General features: G+C 37.1%; 1 protein-coding gene across 2 annotated transcripts in view; it reads right to left on the reverse strand.

Annotated features, from left to right (window-relative positions):
- LOC134746678 (protein gustavus) overlaps nucleotides 1–22,042 on the reverse strand; it is an 89,757-nt gene extending 67,715 nt beyond the window's left edge. Inside the window, exons 1-2 of one of the 2 annotated variants that reach the window (XM_063681187.1) lie at nucleotides 6,662–6,839; nucleotides 6,091–6,289 (exon numbers count right to left, since the gene is read on the reverse strand). In XM_063681187.1, the coding sequence (XP_063537257.1) occupies nucleotides 6,091–6,158 (68 nt within the window). In that variant the 5' untranslated portion in view covers nucleotides 6,159–6,289; nucleotides 6,662–6,839. Of the gene's footprint in view, nucleotides 1–6,090; nucleotides 6,290–6,661; nucleotides 6,840–21,773 lie in introns of those variants that run through there. The other variant, XM_063681189.1, reaches the window with a different exon arrangement.
- Between the last annotated feature and the right edge of the window lie 1,235 nt (nucleotides 22,043–23,277).

Here is a 23,277-nt window from a genome sequence, read left to right on the forward strand (position 1 = left end):
CCAATTCTTTATGGATATTTTAATATCAATCGCAATTTCTGATACTTTGTTAATGAAGCTGAAACCATTAGCCATTAATACCTGAGACGTCTTCGGTTACCGCGATAATAATTATAGTGTATAACTAGCCTTATGAACCGATTTTGCATGTACAACCAGCCTTAAAGTTTGTAGTCTATGATTGTTCATTATTTTAGTATGTGGGTATTTTTGCACTTTGTAATTTTTCCTCAGTCACCCGTTGACCACGAACGCTGTAAAGAGTTCGAAACGTCGGGATGTATTATAAATTCAATATACGCGATATAATCCGTTTTCATAGTTTTATTACCTGAGACGTCGTTTATTATTTCATTAACCAATATTCCAATACACAGATGATGCTATTTTTTTTGGTATTTTCTACTATTTAAAGGTCAAGCTACCTAGAAAATACATTCATATAAGAATAGGCAGTGATATATCAGTCCTTAGGGGTCGTCCATTAATTACATCACACAAAATTTCGATTTTTAGGTCAGTATTTGTGACATTTTCAACCAAACGGGTACTTATTGTCGGTTGTCAATAAGGCTTAGAACGCACTGCGGTTTTTTCAAAAGCGGTTCCGCTACCGCAAAAAATGTAACGTACGGCATGCTTTATAAGCGCACGCACTTAAAAGACTGAAACCGCAAGAAAAAACCGCAGTGCGTTTTAAGCCTACCTTTTGGTTGAAAACGTCACATTTACTGTGTAAGCCTTATAAAACATGGACTAACACTTAAAACCAGTAACCAGTGGGATGCAGCTACAACAATTTTGCAACGTAAACAGCCCACATAAAACCAACTCGAGCAATAACTGTAATCTATTCTATCAAAGTGTGATGAACAGCAATAAAGTCTCAGCATTGGCTACATTTTAGTTGTACATGTACTCATACAAAAATGCCATATTCCTCACGAGTCGGTGTCGGTTATATAGGGAGGTGTTGTCGAGACCGGGCAACTCCTCGGGGAGAGGAGATAGATTGCCATTGTACAACACACTTTGCACCGAACTTACATCCTCTATTTGTCTGAGCAATACGTGATTTTTCTAAAGTTTTCGTTTGCTTTTGCAGACTCGGACGGTTTATTTTAATCGTAAGTAACCAAGTGATTAATGGAGAAGTGCTCGTCTCTGAACCTTAATTCGGGAAACAATTAATGGTTCTTGTCGCTGTATATATTTAACGTTGAACATAATTTTGAATGAGATTGTACGACGTGACCCTAAAAGCATCGCTTTTAAACGATTACGTGGAATAATTAAGCTCTCAATATTTATCATCAAGTTCCTATCAAATAGACACAAGTTTATTTCCTTATTAACCGATACTGAACTAACTAAATTAAGTGATTCAGATAAATAATATGTATCGTGCTTAGGAACGTGTTTGAGATAGTTTAGCCAGTTACTGCTAGTAGTAAAACGAGCGCCGTGTGACTCGTATATGACTAATATAAATGTACAATTCTTGTCCCGAGACAACTCACGCTAAACAGAAATAATGGAATATACGTGGGCAATACTGAAAATTTCTATAATGAGCTTATTAAAGATCAAGCAGTAAAAGAAAATCTTACTTTTTGAGGTATAATTTATTTGGGCGTGATGTGTATTTTGGCAAATTTGTTTGAAAATTGTTTGTCGAGCGTATTCATCAATTTTATAATGTATTAGCCCACTTCTCGTGCGACTGTTTGTAATAGGTTTTATTATAGTTCGTTATTTTAGCATTAGAAAAAAGGTAAACAATCTTGACGTGTCGTTTTATTGAAAAATATTGAACGCTTTTAAAAAAATAGTTTATACTAGCGTTTGCCCGCGGTTTCGTCTGCGTAGAATTAGTATTTTGGGTAGCTTTTTTTTTATCCACTGCTTTTTATTGATTCCCTATACCAACTTCCTTATATTATCCTTATTTGAGAGACAATTCTAACTTCTAACGCCTTGATAAAATGTAAAGGCAATGATTCAATTTGAGCATAATCCATACTAATATTATAAATGCGAAAGTCTGTCTGTGTTACCTCTTCACGCTTAAACCGCTGAACCGATTCAGTTGAACTTTGACATAGAGATAGTTTGAGTCCCGGGGAAGGACATAGGATAGTTTTTTTCTCGGAAATCATACCTTAAGAGGGTGAAAATTATCTCACTTCCACCCCGAAAGGGAGATAATTGAATGCATTGCCTGATTGCCTGACAATGATGTCTCAAAAACATTACTGAGACTTTTATAATAGGACGTATTCTATGTATTATAAAAGTCTCAGTAATGTTTTTGAGTTTACCAAACTATTAAAAATAATGCTAAGAGCGGTCGTCAATATGCCACAAAAATACATGCATGGCGCGATTAATACCCACAGTAGTTGAGGAATGCAGCGCTAAAACCACCGTGAATCACACACTATTAATGTTATGGCAAGTACGCCACGATATCGTGATGCCAGTATGGATAGCCATAGCCAACCAACACAGTATCTCCGATTTCGCCGCGCGTCGCGGGTGGTACGCCCTTCTGAATATAAACGTCTCGTAAACGTTAGACGACCACTTCAATTCCAACGCCGTGAGCGATGACTACATCAGCCTATATTTCGACGAGCCAGTGGAAAAGAAATGGACGAATAAAAATATTCTTACAGCCTGCAATTGAATATTTATATCAATATAAAACGCGAGGATAAAATATGAGAGAGCGATATAAACCATAAAAGTGATGTACCGAAGCAAGCAAGGCCAAGGACTTTGACGACTAATTTTTAGGGTTCAAAACCCAGAGAGTAAAAACGGGACCCCTATTACTAAAACTTCGCTGTCCGTCCGTCTGTCACCAGGCTGTATCTCATGAACCGTGATAGCTAGACAGTTGAAATTTTCATAGATGATGTATTTCTGTTGCCGCTATAACAACAAATACTAAAAACAGAATTTATTATTTATTTATCGTATGGCATTACAGTTACTGGATTTAAATTGAATACTTATCTAAAGATTAAGGTTTGCACTCTTCAAATAATCGACGGCCCTTTCACTGAGGTTCGCGAGGTCTTCAATCCGTCCCTTGAATTTGGTGAGAGGGCATTCCAGAACAATGTGTTCGACCGTCTGCTCGGGGTCACCACACATGCACTGAGGGGAGTCACACCAGCCCGATTTATGCCAGTGATAAGACCAGTTTCCAACGCCTGTTCGAATGCAGTTTAGTTGGCTCCATACCCGGCGCGGTTTGTCGAAGCCAGGTGGGCGTCTATTTGGGTTGAGCGTGAAAAATTGTTCACCATTGGATTGTTGGGCATTCCACTCAGCCATCCATGAATCATATATATCCCACTCGTTGTCAACATGCACCATACCAAGAGCTGGCGGGTTACAGGACTTGAGTCGTTTCGCCAGAACAACAAAACAAAATAAAATAAATATTTAAGTGGGGGTCCCATACAACAAACGTGTTTTTTTTTGGGTAATGGTTGGTACGGAACCCTTCGTGCGCGAGTCAGACTCGCACTGGGCCGATTTTTATTGTCTCGTGCTTATTGCTTTGCACTTATTGATGAATTCTTGCTTCAGATCAGAAATATAAAGCGTAAACGCGAAAACCGTGTTATTAAACATGATGGAATCGGTACAGGTGTCGGAGATTACATGGAAGCTTGAGCCTTCTGTAGCACTCTACAGAAGACTCAAGATCAAGTAGACTTCAGTCAGTATTTAGGGTCAGTAAAATTATGGATTTTTTTACAAATGTGTTACACCCGAATTTCTTTTTTGTGTTTGATGAAACAATTAACAATGCACCAATACCCTCAAACAGGTTTTGCATTTCGTTGAAGAAACAGATCAATCACGTCGTTAATAATTAATAACATCACACATGTATAGAAATGTAACCAGTTTATAGCAAACTGACCTTTTATGACACAGTTGATAAGGAATTGCGTCGTTAACGCTGTAGTAGTATAAATATTAATTTTGCAATAACAAACGCCCTGTGCAATAAGACTACGAACACAATCGTGTTGACAAAACTTCATTGCTATACTGGCAACTCGGGGCCGTTTCACCGACAAAAATTACACGGCGGAGTTCGTTTACTGCCAAGTGCCAACTACCTAATAACAGTTTTTGAAGAAGTTGAACCGAAATAAATATCATATACGAAGGAAAAAATGACCAAAGCCTCCAGTGTCCAGAGCTGGAATCGAACCAGCGCCCCAGTTTACTACTCGGCGGGTATCTGCTTGAAAAAAAAAAATATAATATAAAAATATTTTCAAAGAAAGTAATTTAATTTGTTCTTAGTTTAGTTTATTATTTACGTTAGTTTTAATTATTTTCTAACGTTAGTTTTTATATACATAGGTATGCGTACCTTAAACTTATTATGCATAATGAACATGATAATGTAATCGTATTACTTATTCTGTTATAATGTCATAAAATAAGGTACGTGCATTACGTTTGGTGGATTACAGACGGTTTGGTGGAATCAGTTCGGACGGTTTTTTTTACTACAGAAAATTGAAATCAGATGGAGTAGGTACATTAACAATTTGGAAAATATTTGTTTTCGAGTCATTAAGACGAAACGATGTCGACCTGTTTTTATGGTTTAAGGTTTAAATCTTATCAGAGGGATAGATGCTTTATTGTTGGCGATACAAGGTAAGTGAGGACATGTAGGAATATATATATTCCTTTTCTGTAATATATCATACAGAACACGAACTGACAACTAAATGCAAAAGATTATCAACAGGGCCAAACGATGAAACAGTGAAACAGCGAGACCTTCTAGAATTCTTCTTATGATTTGATTTTAGAGACGTTTCTCTTAAAATGTTTGTTGAATTTAAATAGGGCTTCAAGATAAGACTCCGATTCAATCCAGCATTTAATGGATTCTGAACCTCAAATGACAATTGAATATTTAAGCGAAATAAATCGAAATACTGTCAATAAAAACCGTTCAGATGACATTTAGGTTAATGAAAATCGCGGTCGGTATTGATGTTTCCAGTGTTTTTATTTAATTTAGAGATACCGTTTAATGTCGTTGAACATTGCGACTAGAGTCCGCAGTCCGGGCTATTGATTCAATATTAGCTAGAGATTATCCGTCCTCGTGAATTATTAAAACGTTTTGAAGAACTGTGAGTACAGTTAATGGATTCTTGATTTTTCATTTAATATTAAAAGCGCATTAGCGGTGTAAAATTGGCCTGAAATGTTGAATAAAACGGTATCTAAGTAAGGTAGGAAGGTAGCTTTTATACTAAATGATGACTGCTTGAATAAATAATATCATCATTCGAGTCGATCGCTTCGTGCAAAAATAAATTTCTTCTTAATGATTGTTGGTATCACTGAGATCGATCTTTGTCGTGAGATTAGGTGATGGAATTGAATGCAAGAGACTACAAGGGTTGATCCGAAAGTTGGTAGCTGCTCCGGCTCTACTCATGCGATTTGAGTATATTTATACCATCACATTTGGGCACTTAGCATTGAAATATTTGAATGCTAAGTGATTACCATGACTGTACGTTTCGATACATTAAAGTAAAAAAATTTTTAAAAAAAATTAAGCTTTTTGCTAAATGATTTGGTGGTGTGAAAATGAAGTGGTGACCTCAATAAGTACTGAAAGATCCCTCACAATGGTATGAATATTCAAATCGCTCGAGTAGAGCTGGAGCAGCTAACAAATTTCAGACCAACCCTCGTAGAGACGTAGACGGCAGTTTAAGTCCAAGGCATTAGGTAGAAGGAAAATTCAAATTTAAGAAGAAGTCAAGAAATGTTTTTCTCGAAAAGAAGATTCTAACATGATTTAATCGAGTGATAAAGAAAATCTGATTATTGTATCTCGGACGGCTTCTTTAGCTTGTCTTTCATCATCACCAACATGTTCAGACGTCCAAAACTATAAGCTAGCCAGACGAGACGTGATGGTTTCCTATGGGCACTTCCTGCGTGTACGAACAAAGCGTACAATACAATAATAACATATCTTTTAGGAAATTTGTTAACGATGTAGCACATTAAGTTAATTACCTAGTTAGGTCAAGAGCTGCTGGCATTCCAAACTGCACGATCCACCACTTGGGCAGCGGCGTGGACATCCGCTGCGGCGGCGCCCGCGCTCATGCGCCGCTAAGTCCTCGCCGGGGCGCCCAACACCACATTCACACACTCTGACGACTTATGACGACTATGTCAACGCAGTGTCATGGTTTAACGCGATTTAATTGACCTAAATACAGATAACGATGACGCAAACTGTGTGGAAACTTAGATTCGCGCCCGGAAGGCGATGCAAGCGAAATCGAGAAAAAATTAATTGTCCCCGTCTAGTAATTAAACGGTCGAGGAAGTAGACAGAAGGAAACGTAATCGTAATGGCATCGACTGACGAATTGCACGATGAAAGGCGAATTGAGAGCGAAGTAATAAAAATATTAAAGCAATAAAAGGGACGAATCGAGAGAGATTTTTAAAACTTTAGGGGAGTCAATAATTAGAGGGAGCGACTACGAGAGAAGTGAATAAGGGTTGTTATGGCAGCAAATTCGGGGTCGATAAACTTTTGGATTAAGTTAAAATTACAGTGAAATAGTAACTCTACCAATGAATTCTTCAATTTCAAAGCTTGCGGACGCGAAGGTAAGCAACACAAAGTTGGAATAGTTCGTGTACGGAGAGGTTAGATTCGCGAGATGGAGCGTTAGCGGTGCGCGAGGCGATCGGTCGGTACGTCGCTCCGAGTGGGACTGACAATCGCGCCCGGCGCCCCCGCGCGGCTGCCATGTGCCGCCCTATGATAACGCGCCCGCCGCTCGCCTGCGGCTCCACCGAGCTGCCGCCGAGACGACACAATCTGACAAAATCCATCATGACATGAAAGGCTTCCGCGACAAGCCTGATATAATACTTTTCTCTTAGAAATAATAACTTCCGACAGATATGAAACGAGTGCTACACAGGTTTTTGTGTCCATAGAGCAGAATAATAACATATAGGCCAGGAAATAAATGCCCAAAAAAAGGTATGGAGGGAAATGCTTGGAACACAATTTTTGACTTCGTAGCTTTGTTTGGACTAGTTAGGAGGTGAACATATCAAGTCCCCGGCCATAACCCTGGCCATAACACTAAACTATGCGTCTGAGCGACTTGGCCACTTATACAAAATGAAAAGAGATTTAATTTGTTACAGGTTTTATTCAGTCAAGATTTTCGATATCTTGTACAGTTTTTGAGATGGTTTATTTAGGGCTCTCATTTTATCTTGATTATCTACATCAGTGAAGCTGCTAGGCTGGGTTTGGGATCGTTTTCGTATAAATCGGGGGTGCTGAATTCATTTATGGTATCAACATTGACACCAATCCTAAGTAATAACAAAATTTAAAACAATGTTTTTTTATAAAACTCCTCTACGCTTAAACCGCCGAACCGATTTCGTTGAAATTTGGTATAGAGATGGTTTGAGTCCCGTGACAGTACATAGGATAGTTTTTATAACCAAAATCATCTTTTAAGGGTGTGAAAAGTGGGGTGGAAATTTGTATGGGGAATCAATAACCGCTGAACCTATTTAAATAATATTTGGGATGGTCTACATGTTTGATTTAGTTGATGATGATACCAAACATGACTTCAAACTTAAATCTAAACAGTATTAACCTCAGGAATTCAACTTCGGTGAAGAAGCTGAATTCCCCTCACACCAAATTTCACACCTTCAAAGTATGATTTTTGAGATAAAAACTATATTATATCCTGTCTCGGGACTTAAAACACCTATTTAAGAAATTTCAACTAAATCGGTTCAGCGGTTTAAGCGTGATGAAGAGGAGTTAAAAAAAAAGTTATTTGTTTAAAGTTTACATGTTTTTACTTCGGAAAGGTGTCAATGTTGATACCATGAATGAATTCAGCACCCCCGATTTATACGAAAACGTTACCAAACCCGGCCTAGCAGCTTTACTGATGTAGATAATCAAGATAAAAATGAGAGCCCTAAATAAACCTTCAAGAGCGGATATCTCAAAAACTATACAAGATATCGAAAAACTTGCCTGAATAAAACTTGTAACAAATTAAATCTCTTTTCATTTTTGGCCAAGTCGCTCAGACTCAGATGCATAGTTTCCGAGATACAATCGAAAAACCGAAAAATTGAACCTTCAAACCCCCCTCTCCCCTCAGCACCAGGGTTACGGCCGGGGACTTTTGATATGTTCATCTTCTAACTAGTCCAAACAAAGCTAAGAAGTTAAAAATTGTGTTCCTAGCATTTCCCTCTATACCTTCTTAATGCTTGGCCTAATACTCGTATCAGAGAAAAAAGATGTACTTGATTCCTAACGTCCAAATGAAACCTAATGCCTCTAAGAGTAAAAATAACTAATAACATCAAAATTTTATATAGGTACGCTCTCAGTAGTATTTTAATTAATTAAATCAATTTTCCTTGACGGAAATGTCGATTTCCATTTAAATTCACCTGACCGACAACAACAAAAACAGAAAATAGAGCAAGGAAAATTAATATGCTATGCCGTTGTCATTTTTCTTAATTCAAGTTTTACTTTAAAATAAAAACACCGTTTTTCTTTTCGAAACCGTTTATAACTTTAAAATATTACACGTGGAAATATACAATTTGACAAGTATTATGTGTAGGTAGGTAGTACGTTCACATAGTAGCTGGGCTGCGGAACAGGTTTTAGGTTAATTTTCGTTCAAGTCATCTCAGATATGGGTGAATATGATATCAATGCATTCAGTTTGATGTCCTGAACACAAATATATGAGATGACAAGCGCGAAAGTGGTGGGGGTAGTTGCTGTGACGCCATAAAGTCGGCAGTACAAAGGGCTTTGTGAGTAGATCACAAGTATAACATACTGTAACATTTTCACTACTTGGTCTAACAAATTACTAGGTCTATAAAACGTTCAAAAACTTCACAATCCACAGATGACTTTGAACTGCTCTAAATTGAAAATGACTGAATGGATTATTTAAAATTTATACCAAATGACTGTTAATATCCTCTTTAATTATAATGTTTAAAAATAATTAACCAGATATATAAAAAAAAAAAAGAAAAGTACATCAAGTTGAAAAACAATATAATTTTGAAAGAAAGAAAAGGCATTTATTGTAAAGACCTTCTACAAACAGCGCCACCTCAGTTACAAAAAAGAACTTACTCAGTAAACACTTAAAGCTAGATACAATGGTAGTTATAGAAAAAGGAGTAAGGTAAGGGTTAATGAATAACAACAAATTTTGGCGCCGCTATAGTGGCTACAAAAGGACGCCACTCAGCATATGCTCTGGTATAAATAAATACCACAGCGCTGGTTTTCTGTGGCACCCCGGGCCGGAGGGTAGCTTAGAACTATTTGGGATAAATATAAAAATACAAATAATATAAATACTTACTATAAAGATACAGATAGGTTATAGATTCATGTAGGGTAAAATTTTCTGTTACATTAAACTGCAATTATTATTAAAATAAACAAAAAACACGACTGTGTACATATATTTTTGAAATGGTCTTTTCACTAGCTGTCATTTGGTATCCACGTTGCTATCGTAAAAAAAACAACCTCCCCCCCTTTTTTCATTTGCGGGCGCCATTTTCAAACTTTATATAGCCTATGTCACTACCACAATTATGACGAATTCAACCACATCTCATATCTCATATGTCAAAAGGGACAGGACATCAAACTGAATGCATTAATACCATATTCACCCATATCTGATATGACAATTGACATGAGCGAAAATCGATTTCTAGAACACCAGAAAAGGCCAGGCCACTAGGGGCGCTAACACAAATAAACATAGATTTTCCTGTTGATCTCATACACTACCTGAGAACGCTTACTTAGGAGTATATTAGGATTTATTACCAGTAATACGATATGCCGTATGAAGATATATTTAGGTAAGTATATGTAGCAAAACTGTAGAGGTACATTTTGATTTGGGCGTTTACATGACAGTTTCCAGGGTTGGTATCGTAATTAATCGAAGAGAGTTCTCGTTATGGGTCGGAAGTTGTTTCAGTTATCTCCCGTGGCACGTACGCACTAATAACCATTCTGATATCCAACGTCACGGGGTCGAACTGTTCGCCTGCGTGCAGTTGATAGACCGCCCGAGGATGCTACGCACAAGCTTTTTAATCTACAGAGATCACGTCCCACGTGGAGAAGCAAATTACTCTTGATAGGTTATCCGTGAAATGCACTGATAATAACGGATGTATATGCCCCGAGCGCCATTATTAGGTATTAAACCAGAAATTATTCAGATTCTTCAATATCGATGTTCACAAAGCAAGAAAGTGATTGTGCGATTTAGGAATTCTACATAATTTTGCAACTTGTCGCAATTCTCGTGGGAAAAACCAATAATTTGGAATGACATTGTAACTAATGCTAGTTTGTTAATAGGTAATCGAATTAATTTGTGGTATGCATTTAATTGGATAAATCGCCATTATTGTAATTTATTCATCGTCACTTCTTTTACTAAATCGCCAAGGCAGTAAATGGTAGTTACTCCTAATTAAAGTTATCGCGGGAACGCCCAGAGTAAGCCAAGGCTGAGAATTGCCTGAGATGCTAAGCTGATCGTGTTACACGGCTACCGCTGAAATAATACCAGTAGTGTAAAATAAAATTTTGTTATCAATTATGACCCCGATGAGTTAATCATTTCCCATCACGATATTATAAGACTAGATTTATTAAGGTTATCATGATTGTAAGTCATTGCCAGTAGAATTTACTTCGGTGTAAATTTTATATTAAACTGCAGACTTATTTTACAGCAATGAAGTTAAACACATAAATGATTAAATCACATTACCCTACTTTAGACACACCATAAAGTAAACGCAAGGTAAAATTCACGAGTGAATGGCTTAGCAGTAATTATGAATGTTCGTTGAGTAGAGGAGGGACTCGGCTTTCTGACCGAACGAAGACCTTCAATGTCACCTTCGCACTTATTTATATTTACCTAAGCACGGCGCATTCAATGAAACCGCAAAGCGTGTGATCTTCCAATTTAAGCAATTTACATAACATTGTTCAAAGAAAATAAGCTTTCCGCTTTGATGCGTTGATCTGGCAAGTTTCTGAAATGCTGGGCTATTGCAAAGGGTTTTAATCTTCTCGGAAACAATTTGTAACAAAGTCATAACCCCTTTTTGAATAAAATGAAAGGTAAGGTTTGTGTTAAGTTTCCATTCGACACGGCGGGGTTCAACAGTTTGAAACTTCATGTGGACGGCTTCATAACCTCGACTGCTATTTAGCCTTCGAGTCTACTTACGATATGAGTGTCGCGAGGTAACATTGCGAAAGTTGACAACAGCCGTACGTGAGTGGATTGTAGAGGAATCCCATTCTTGTTGTCTGGCGGCACTTTGCATTTCAGTTTCCTTTCTTATTTGAAACGCTGGCATCGCTAAATGACTCTGTGGGGAATTCAAGTATTTACGCTGAAGATGGTATTCACAGTTATTATAGTACCTAATGTGGGTTTAAAGCCCCTCTGGGTCTTTGTTTGCAGTTTATGATTTATTTTATTATATGTGAGAGTTCCAAGAATGAGATGGAAGTTTAACGCGGTTCTTTACAATCTACGACCCCATATTAAATTTCAGTGTCTAGAGATGTAGGTAGATTTAGTTTAAATTGGTTTTTAACTTGACCACAAGTAACAAGGAGAGACCTGTCATTGTAGGTAGGTAGGTAGGAATCTAATACTTATGAATATTATTGACGAAAGAGGACGAAGTCACGTGACCGCTTCTCCATACAAACGTAGTCCCCGCTTTCCTACGTCGTCCATTATCCTCTTAACATTATGATGATGATGATGATGTAATCCTGTTATCCCTCATTTGGGACATAGCGCTCTCAGAAGAATTTCCCATTTGTCGCGATCTTGAGCGGCGACTTCCAGCTCTTTCCAGCTAAGTCCAGTTGAGCCAGCCTCCTTCTCAACTGATCGCCTCCATGTGGTACGAGGCCGCCCCGATCGTCTACTGCCAGTCGATTACCAGCGGAGATCCTGCTTGGACAGGTGGTTGTCCGGTCTACGGAGCTCGTGTCCGATCCATCGCCATTTCCATACAAGGATTTCCTGGCCTATGGGTTTCTGGTCAGTCATCTGCCACAATCTGACGTTTGAGGTAGTTCGTGGCCAGTAAATTCCTAGGATGCGTCGCAGAAACTTGTTTATAAACACCTGTAGTCGGTTGGTGATGTCTTTCCTCACAAGCTATGTTTCGCAACCGTACAGCAGGACCGACACTTCTTAACATTATACTTATATGTATATTGTAACGTCGTGCAGGGTGGCATATTACTATTCAAATAAATACACAAAGTCAAACTAAAGTTTGTTTATGATTGATAATTATTGACACGAGTCAATGACGAGAGCTCAATCCAGATAACTAAATAGTCGTAGTCGTATAGGCAGATAACGAAGTTGAGCTGGAACTCACTATGTGAATTGCTTTAGTTAGACGAACCATTTTCAAGCGTGACTACTATTACGCATGGGTTTTACGGGTCTAGAGGTCGTCATATTATGGTAGAGCTCAGTCAAGATGCTTTAAGAATTCAGTAGCTGGTGACATCATAAGGAACAATCGTGCGGCGATAATTACAGAGCGTCATTTAGTCCCAGGCGTTAGTTAATGGGTTCGGTAGTAACAATGAGATATAACGACCCACTCGAGGACCTACACAAATAGCGAATTATGTCCATGTACGTCTAACGAATGGGCGCGACGACCGCAAGGTTGCGGTAGGTGGCGTATCCTTCTTAAATGCAGTGAGTTAACTAATACCACATACCACAGAATAAATAATAGTACTAGGTACAGAAGATTCACTCTCTAACAAAACGCGTCTATTACGACAGATATGACCGCTAGTGGGGCAAGCGCAAACAGGCGTCCGTTCCGTAGCCGTGCGCGGCAACTACTATGGCTAGACGCCAAAATTGGTGTGGGCCGCATGTACTTGTAGCGACGCGATGAAATCGCGGAGTGGGCCACGCCTGGGAGTACACAATTATTCCAGGCATTATATTTTTAACTTGAATGATATTCATATTACAATAGGCGACAACGACGTCATGCTACGTCACGTGTAAACGGTAGATAACATAAATATGTCTTATATTCATTACATTCACTAAGAGACAATTTGCTTTGTTACTTGATATGCTAATAACAAAGACCTATATGTGACTGCTGAAGAGGGTGAACCGTAGGGGCATGTTTGGGGACAGTCATGCAAGACGGCCGAATGTAGGATTGATTGTGAAACACTGGCTGGCAGACAGACGATGGAAGGCGATAAGAATAAGGGGAATTTGTTTTGGTTTGGATTGCTTGCTAGGATTTGTATTATAAGGATTGTCCAAAAATACACATTAGACACATGTCACCAATTATATTATTTCCGTTGTATAACAAAAGTTGAATAGCTAAGACGATTGAGATTTTAAAGTTGTTCCTGGCATTTATTTGGGTTTGGCTGGCGTTTAGACGTTAGGCGTTAAACGCCAACAACTTATGTACAACAAGTACTTTACACTTAATTAGAACTATAATGCGAGCAACGATGCGGACATAACATTCACTACTCGCGAAACCCGAAATAGAAAGTGTTCCTTGAGCCGTCTGTCTCGCATGAGCCTCTATTGTGCAGGAAATGAACAAAGCTCAAGACAAAAGTCCTTACTGTCTAACAAGTATCGGCCTTAGGTCGGGCCATTATGAATAACTCAATTAATCATCGTCAAAACGGCGTTTGATAGACCCCGATGTCTGTTGCGGAATCTTGCAGAACACTAGTCTTCCGCCTCGTGGCATTGTAGATACATCGATTTACGTTTTCTAACGCTGTTCAATGCCACGTTCTGCAAAAATTATAATGTCCATAGTAGCTGAAGGAGCGTAAGGTTCACCAGTGCTCTATTTTGTGACACAAGTAACTATTGTAGAAGTCTAAACCAGAAAAACGGATAAGCTTAGAAATCGCAGCATGCTTTAACCAATCTTCACTGATATAAGTTTTTTCACAACAAGCAACAAGAAATTACGTCAAAAAATTTGCGATGTTGGCAGCTTGAGGGAAACAAGCAGGTCGTCGAGGCGAGGACAACGCGCCATATTCTTAATAAGCTGTGGCACGACGACCTTAGGTTCTCATCGCCAAGATAACTAACAATTAGGGGCAAAAATTTAGTATCTTATGCTATGTGCCTTATCTATTTAGGTACCTACTTGTTTAAATTAGTGGCATTTCATTGAGTGGTATATGATTAGATGTAGTCCTGAACAAGCAAGCGTGTAGCTTTTATAATAGGTAAATTATTTTACAATTAACTCTAATGAGACTGCGTAGTACAAAGTGGTCTAAGACTAAGATGACAAATTGTCTTTCAAGAACCACTTCTTGCTAACTATTGTTGTTTCAGTTATAGAGGACTTAGTGACGAGAACTAGTGTAGGAACTTCAGCGGTTTGTGTGTTTAGATACTTTAGATACTCATTAATAATAATAATAATATGTTTTAAAACGCGTGGTGTTAATATGTATAGGTAATGCAGGTACTTAATAAAATGAGTCTGTGAAGAAGGTAATTGCTATTCTAGATTTAGAGTCATGATGATTGACGTATACGTAAGATTATTTATTTAATTATGCGCTTGATTTAATAAAGGAGCACAGAACGAATATGAACATCGTTACCTACTATTTATTATTCTGTTGGATATTGTTAAATTAGAGACGTTAATTAATAAAGCAATTAAAATTGCTATGAAATTACATTAATTACAGCAACTGTAAGTGAAGTGAAATTTCTGATTTTATATTATTTTTATTTTACTGAATTTTTATCTTTGGCTTGATTTACCTACTGGCAATTTAGAAATAATATGTGCCGTATGTAAAATGAGATTAAGGGCCAGTTGCACCAACCACAATTAACAGACTGATTAACGTCAAGCAGCAGAGAACTATGAAACTTTCCATATAATAAAATTTAGCGAACGGTAAAACGGTGACAGACGGTTTGGTGCAACCGACCCTAAATAGTTTCTAAAAAATTGTTAACTTTGTCCTTGTATGTACACAATAAAGCTTTGTCTTTTAATACCATAAATTGTATTGTAGGTATATTATTTTAAACTACCTATTTCATAACACAAACATACAATACATCTTAAGTTATGTTTGTTAACAATACCCGACGCTTATAGCTCATAGGTGTGAATGTAATAAACACTTAGAATTACAAAATACGGCACCTTAGAGGCAATGTGTTTATAGCATTACCAGCGCCCAACGATTCTTCTATGACTGTAAAGTTATGGCACCCACCATAAAACCTGTGACGAGTGCCAAGCGCGAGAGAGGTAGATTAATGACCGTCCCTTTATAAGACAGGATAGTTACCCCGCTCGGCCATATCCGCACTCTATAAATACTTCAGAATTTCTCAGTCATTTTTGTTCATTTCAGAGCGAGAGGCTATTTTAGCGGTAGGTTGAGCGTCCATATAGACTTCAAGGCCTAGAACGCACGGGGACCAGCTGGGTTTGTGAACCGGTGACGGGTGAATGCCACCGGCCGCAAGTTTTTTGCCATCGACATTCGCTAACGTGATGATCGGTTTGACTTATCGAAACCGGATGAACGATATTCGACAAATTCCATTCAACATGTTTAATAATATTAGAAGAAAGACAACACAATAATATCAGTTTGAAAGGTGCCATAGTAATAAAGTTTCTACACGGTGAAAACACAAAGTGCTTTACGCCGGTCCTATACTTTCACGCCATAGAAACATCCGAGTTATCTCAGTAAAAAGGAAATAAAGAAATTCTCGGTAAAAGATAACAAGTTACACCTGCGGGGAGCCGGAATAACTAGCTATAACTAGGTAAGAGTAAACCTTTGTTCTTTCGTCCGAGGCCCGAGTCGTCGAAAAATTATCTTTTTACTTTTTTGCTGACGCTCACAGAGCGGAGCGGTGCGGTTCAGGTAGGCTGCCTGGTATAATAATAAGAATAAGCGTTCCTTCGCGAGTACTCGTGTAACTTGAGTCGAGGATGCATCCTCAAGAAATACACGATGTTGTGCAAACGACATAAGAAGCTTTTATAAATGATTCCGCACAGCGAGGTTCGAAATTGCATGGAAAAATATGGCGTTCTCAATCAAAAGGTACCACTTTGTCGCTTACCATAAAGACGAAATTTGCTTGTATCTTTATACAAATAACCGGTCAGAGCATCCTTATGGCAAGCGTCAATGTGGTACATTTTGATCGAGTACGTCACAAATTAGGAATGAATTCCATTCATAATTTCTCCATGCAATTTTGAACCTCACTGTACATTCGTATTACCTACTAATATGTAAAGGTGCATAAAATATTTGAACACGTTATAATATGTGCCATTTTCAACCATAAGGGTACTTATTGTCGCTTGTCAGTAAGGCGCTATTTCCATATATGTAGCTTCAATTAGAAATCAACCTTATCGACAAGCGACAATGTGGTACCTTTTGGTTGAAAACGTCACATATGTTTATTAAACTTTTCACAATAAGGTCGTGTTCTGTCTTGTTATTTAACATTAATTAAGCTACGCTTTTAATTACGACACTGTATAAAATTGTTAGGAGCTGGGCAGCGTGATTCGATCCAAAAGCTTTATGAATACGGTCCTAGTACCTACGGTCAAAAAAAAAACCCACCTTGCACGTAGACGTACCATTTAGCTTTTACAGTATAACAAATATATAAAAGTGGAAGTCCTCAACTGCTGTTTTTCCCTCCTCCCTCCACTTTCGTGCATAATTGCTTTTCTTTTTTTATAAAAACGGTTAAATAAAATAAAAATGTTAATGAACGATATAATAATATTAAACGACAAGAGAATAACTCTTAAGTTAATGATGATGCTGATAATAATAATATTCCTTTAAAAAACCGGCCAAGTGCGAGTCAGACTCGCGCACGAAGGGTTCCGCATCATTACGCAAAAAACAGCAAAATAATAACGTTTGTTGTATAGGAGCCCCACTTAAATATTTGTTTTATACTGTTTTTAGTATTTGTTGTTATAGCGGCGACAGAAATACATCATCTGTGAAAATTTCAACTGTCTACCTATCACGGTTCATGAGATACAGCCTGGTGACAGACGGACAGACAGCATAGCCTTAGTAAATAGGGTCCCGTTTTTACCCTTTGGGTACGGAACCCTAAAAAATCTTTTTTCAGTCAGTGTTCATATGTAGATACCTACATATACGTATACATGTAATTGCTTGCTTTGCTTGGTAAATATTTTGAAATGTAGGCAGCTATTATGATAGTAAAGGAATACCGATCGAACCCGAATCATTGTTCAAGTTTAAACTAAGGCATTATATTCAAATCATTTCATTTATTAATTAGACAATACACATTGTATGTACATTATGTAGTAGGTAAGTTTCTTAGTATGAGACATTTAGTTAGATACAGACACAGATAATACCCATGTGATCCCATAAGTTATATTTTTACCAATTTTGGTACGTTTCCTTTACAGATAAATTTTCCCTTATGTGTATATGTATGGTATAAGAATGGATATTTTTGGAGCGCACTCCCCTTTGTGTGGGCTATTGTTGAAGAGGTCTTTACAAATGCGGTAATGCGTCTCTGTAACATTTTCTTCGGGAAACTTTGGAAGTTAGGGAGGGACGTTTTAAACTTAATATTATGTCTGTGGAATCTACAATGTTATATCTCGTTTGGTGTTATGTTTTTAATTCGAATAGTCTTTTATTCTAAAACTAATTTAAACTTGTACTAAATAAGGGACGCTGATCACGAAGAAATCTGTACACTGACCCGCCTGTTCCTATCTCTATCGCATGCGCGTAATTATATTGCTGTCCCACCAATGATTACGCGAGATAGGAATAGGCGGGTCAATGTACGGATTAAGCGTCCTTACTTTAATACAAGTACGTGAGGACTTAAAATGATATAGTATGTAACAAGAGATCGCAAGGTGAAACTAAGGGATAGTTTTATTTTATCCTCTGGTCATAGAGTAACTTATACTAGAGCGGTACTGTCATAGTAAATTTTGTAACCCCAGTAAATTCACTGCCATCTGTCGACACACTTTAAAACTAAAAATAAAAATTTATAAAAATACGATAAAATGTATTTAAATATGGATAAATGATTTTTTTTATTTGCATTAATTATTTTTATGATTTTGACCCATGTTCTTTCACTGATATGCGTTAAAATTGTTAAATAACAAACGAAACCGTCAACGCCATCTATACGACAGTAGGCCAAAGCTAGTAGCGCCCTCTGAACGAGAATCAAATTTTCTTAATTTTCGAGGCACGTTTTTTCCTCGAGACTGTATTTATCTATTACGGAGTTATATCTATCTTTGCCTCTGATGATTTGTGTTCTTCGTTTTATCCATTATAGCAAAATGAGAGGATCACTATCGCTGTTATAAACTTCGTTTCTTGTCGGGTTGTGCTTTAAAACAAAGTTCAAATAAATAAGTGATAGCGTGACTGCAATAAATCACGATATATGCTATCTTCTGCCAGCAATTAAATTTACGGTAGTTAATACCTACTCCCCTAAAAATGAACTGCGCTTAATTTGGGCAAACAGGTCCCTGATTCATCATTGAGAATTCGCCGTACATTGCTGGTCCAACAATTATGTATTGAAGCTTCATACTTTGGTAAATATATGAAGCGCTGGTGGCCTAGCGGTAAGAGCGTGCGACTTGCAATCCGGGGGTCGCGGGTTCAAACCCCAGCTCGTACTAATGAGTTTTTCGGAAATTATTAAATTTAAATTAAATTATTGTTTATTTCGAGCTCATGGCTTATGTATGAAATATCATTTGATATTTAGCAGTCGCTTTTCGGTGAAGGAAACATCGTGAGGAAACCGGACTAATCCCAACAAGGTCTAGTTTCCCCTTTGGGTTGGAAGGTCAGATGGCAGTCGCTTTCGTAAAAACTAGTGCCTACGCCAATTCTTGGGATTAGTTGCCAAGCGGACCCCAGGCTACCATGAGCCGTGGCAAAATGCCGGGACAACTCGAGGAAGATGATGACTTAGGTAAATATGTATTGACACTACGGACTTAGTCCTTACTTATCTTATCGACCCGGAAATGTACAGGAAATTATCAGTGTCATGTGTCAATTGTCAGAGTGGTGAAATAGGCGCCAAGTGTCACTAGAGATCCATAAAATTGCTTCTATAATTACAACGTACTACTAGGTAGGTATAATTTTTCAATGAAAACACATTTTGCAAGAAGGGCAAGGCACTTAGTTGCTACTAATACAATACCTTGAAACAATCATGAGACACTGTCAGTTATTCATCCATTTACCTGAAACAATAATTATTTAATGTATTGCACATTGTTCTTGTTATGATTATGACAGATCATTGCCATTTATGCAATGCATTTAATCAAGCAATTTCCATTAAACCTACACTATGTAGGGTGGTGTCCATTAAACGTGAGGGGTTTTTGAGGATTTTTCGAACTATTTTTGCTCGAAAAAAATTACGTAACATTTTCCAAAACCCACCATCTCCCCCACGTGATATTTAGTGAGATTCGGCTTGACCCCCTCCCACCTATAGCCCTCGCGTAATTAACGGACGTCCCCTAGGTATGTATACTAATACGCGCCATGTCAGGTATAAGATGAATAAAGTTTGAGGAAAAAACGTGCCTCGGAAATTAAGAAAAATTGATTCTCGGCTAGATGGCGTTGAGGGTTTCGCTTGTTATTTAACAATTTTAACACATATCAGTGAAAGAACATGGGTCAAAATCATGTAAAATTAATAAATACAAATAAAAAAAAACATTTATCCATATATATATATATATATATATAGGTTGAATAATTAAAAAAAAAAGAAATTATTTTCAAAATTGCTTTCTTGGGGTTAGATATGAGGATATCACATATCATTATATTGTACAAAAAAAATCAGCCATATCGTATAAGAACCCTTAGATCAGCCATTCTCATAGTATGCTCCGCAGACTCTCTGTTGGGGCTCCGCAAGGATACTTTTAATAATAAGAAAGAAAAAACAGCTCTTCTATAGGTATATCTGGTCCCCAGTGACAAACGATTTTTTTTTATTTGGGGCTCCGTCAAATGTTGCTTTCCAAAAAGGGTTCCGTCACCAAAAAAGTTTGAGAACCGCTGCCTTAGATGATGTATTATGTAATAAAAAAAAAAAAAATTGCCTACTCCAGAGCACACAGTCGCTGTGGCCGAAATCGGTCAAGAGAGCATCATCATCATCATATGTAATCATGAATTATTGAAAATTTTCTTCAATAACAGTCAAGGGCATAAATATACATATATACATTCCCAAAGTTTCAAATATATGTGTACGCTCTTACACCTTAGACAATAAAGTTGTGTTCACATATTTTTGAGCCATTTGTCTGGATCGATATTTTTGCCTTTGACTGTACATATTTGTTTGACAACTGTGTTATTATATGTAAATGTTCTGAATAGAGTTGGTATCTTGCATGAGTTCAAATATATTTAGAACTGTTTCCATTAGCTGCAAATTTATTTAAATTATTCTTTAGGTGAATTAGCATATCAATTTACAGACATCTGTGTCACACTTATAAGAAATATGTCAATGTATGTTATGTATGTAAGGACTAAGTAATGAGGTTCATATAAATGTACAGTCAGCTTCATAGATAATTGACCCTCCCTCATATAAGATTGAATGCAGGGCAGCCAACTATCTCTGCAGCTGACAGTCAAGTGCATATAGTTTGTCAAAGGACTGTCTCATTTCAAAGACAGAGAATCTATCTTTGTCTTACACTAGTACTAGCACCCAAAAGAAAAGGATGAGTATAGTTTTTTTTGTTCTTATTTACTGACAATTTGGTTTGACCAACTATATTATAAAAATGATTCCTCTCCCTTATTAGTAACCAAAGTAATGATGAATGATAGTTAAGTGATCAAATTCGTCACTAAATTACGAAAGGTTAAATCAACAGGACAATGACTATCTAAAAGGTAAGTTTGACATATTTATTTGAGGACGAAATATTGACACAGGAAAATGCAGGGAAAAATGTGACTTTATGAAGGTAAATAACAACACAAGCTTAGAGGAAAATTGTTTGATAAATACACAAATAATTGTGACGTGAGTACTTATACAGCTGTGTAATGACTCACAACAAAGCTTCATATACCTACTATAGCCATTCTAACCTCAATGTAATTCCTTAGTAGGTAATCAAACTACTGACTGTAAAATTTAAAATTACGTGTTATCATGATTCAAAAGGATTGAGCTTAATTACTTTAATGAAAAATATGAAATTCCAATTATTGTCAGCACCGCTATGAGATTATCGACCCATGTGGCTAGTAAAAACGAATGTTTACTCCTCATGCGCATTGAAATAAATTTAAACCCAAACCAGAATAAATGAAGCATATAACTATTTACAAGAGGGTAATACCACTTGTACACGGATCGATTTCCAGTTTTTCGCTGTAACCGAAGCGTCAGTAGGAACAATGAAAACTTTTTTACCTTCGTTTTCGTGACTCCACGGTGCCGCTTTAGTTTCCCAGCCTAGAGTACAGTTATTCACAGCACTTATCATCACAATACTATCTTATATTTTATTACTATTTCTACCATTAAAATAATAGTTGCTTTAATTTTAACAACAAAAAATACACAAGCAGGTTATTGCAAGCAAGGGTTCGGACATGACACAAAACAAACCAATCCAATCCAATAGAAAAAGAGAAGGAATAAAAACGCGACGCGCACGCGTTTAGCCAACCAAGAATCTCTAAAAGTGCTCAGTCGGTAAAACAGACAACATTAACAGACGGGTAGGGATGTCCATTGAATGCTTTTGTTGTTGCGATTAAATCGATACCGCTTTAAATTGACAAAAAAAGGTGAAATATATAAATTTGCATCCATATCGATGCAAAGGTAAATCCTTTTTGGTGGTAAGTAAATAAAATACGTCAAAATGTTCAATAATCAACGTAATAATCACGTCTCATACAGAATAGTTAAGTATCTTTTGTTTATATACATCACTATTAGGTAAAGCAGATTTGTTGCTATTAGCGCCATCTTTTGATTTTAATGAGACAGTGTCTTTGTTCTTGAATGAGGGCTATCGTTTTTTTGCTCACCAGTTGGCGCCTCTGTTGATGGTGGTCCAAAAGACTATCAAAAGACTAAAGAACAGCTGCCAGTCATTGAAGAGACAAGTGACATCTGACATTTTGAACTATGGAAAAGACCACCATCTACACTAGCGCCCCTAGCGGCGAATTCATACGCGTTAGCCCTCATTGTTTGTGAATGTATATAAGTTAAAGTGAATGATCATAGATGTCGCTATACGAGAATCGTCCTATGATATTTAGCGCCATCTATTCATAATATACCGTACCTTCGAAATATTACAACCTGCAAGAAATGTATTGAGACAGTTCGGAACCTATGAACTGTTGTGATTTTCGGTAATGATAACAGATGGCGTAAAACCAAAGACCTATATATAACTCCGTATAAGAATATAAATAGTCTAATGGCAAAGATAAATGTAACATAATTCCGTAATAGATGGATACATTCTAAGGAAAAAACGTGCCTCGAAAATCAAGAAAATTTGGTTCTCGCACAGATGGCGCTACCACCAATACTAACTTTTGGCCTATTCTCGTTTAAATGGCGTTGACGGTTTCGTTTGTTATTTAATAATTTTAACATAGGTATCAGTAAAAGAGCATGGGTAAAAATCATGTAAAAATAATAAATACAAATAAAAAAAATCATTTTTCCATATATATATATGTTTTTTTTTTGATATTTATATTTTTTTAGTTTTATCGTGTCGATAGATGGCAGTAAATTTACTGTGACTACAAAATTTACTATGACAGTACCCCTCTATCCTATATATTCTCTTTGATAAAACAAAACTAAAAGTTATGAACATAAAAATTGCGAACTGCTAAGATAATTTAGGTACTTATGCAATTTTTGTAGGTCAAAGAATAAGTGG

The sequence above is a fragment of the Cydia strobilella genome, chromosome 13 (assembly GCF_947568885.1).
Source record: "Cydia strobilella chromosome 13, ilCydStro3.1, whole genome shotgun sequence".
Classification (NCBI taxonomy): domain Eukaryota; kingdom Metazoa; phylum Arthropoda; class Insecta; order Lepidoptera; family Tortricidae; genus Cydia; species Cydia strobilella.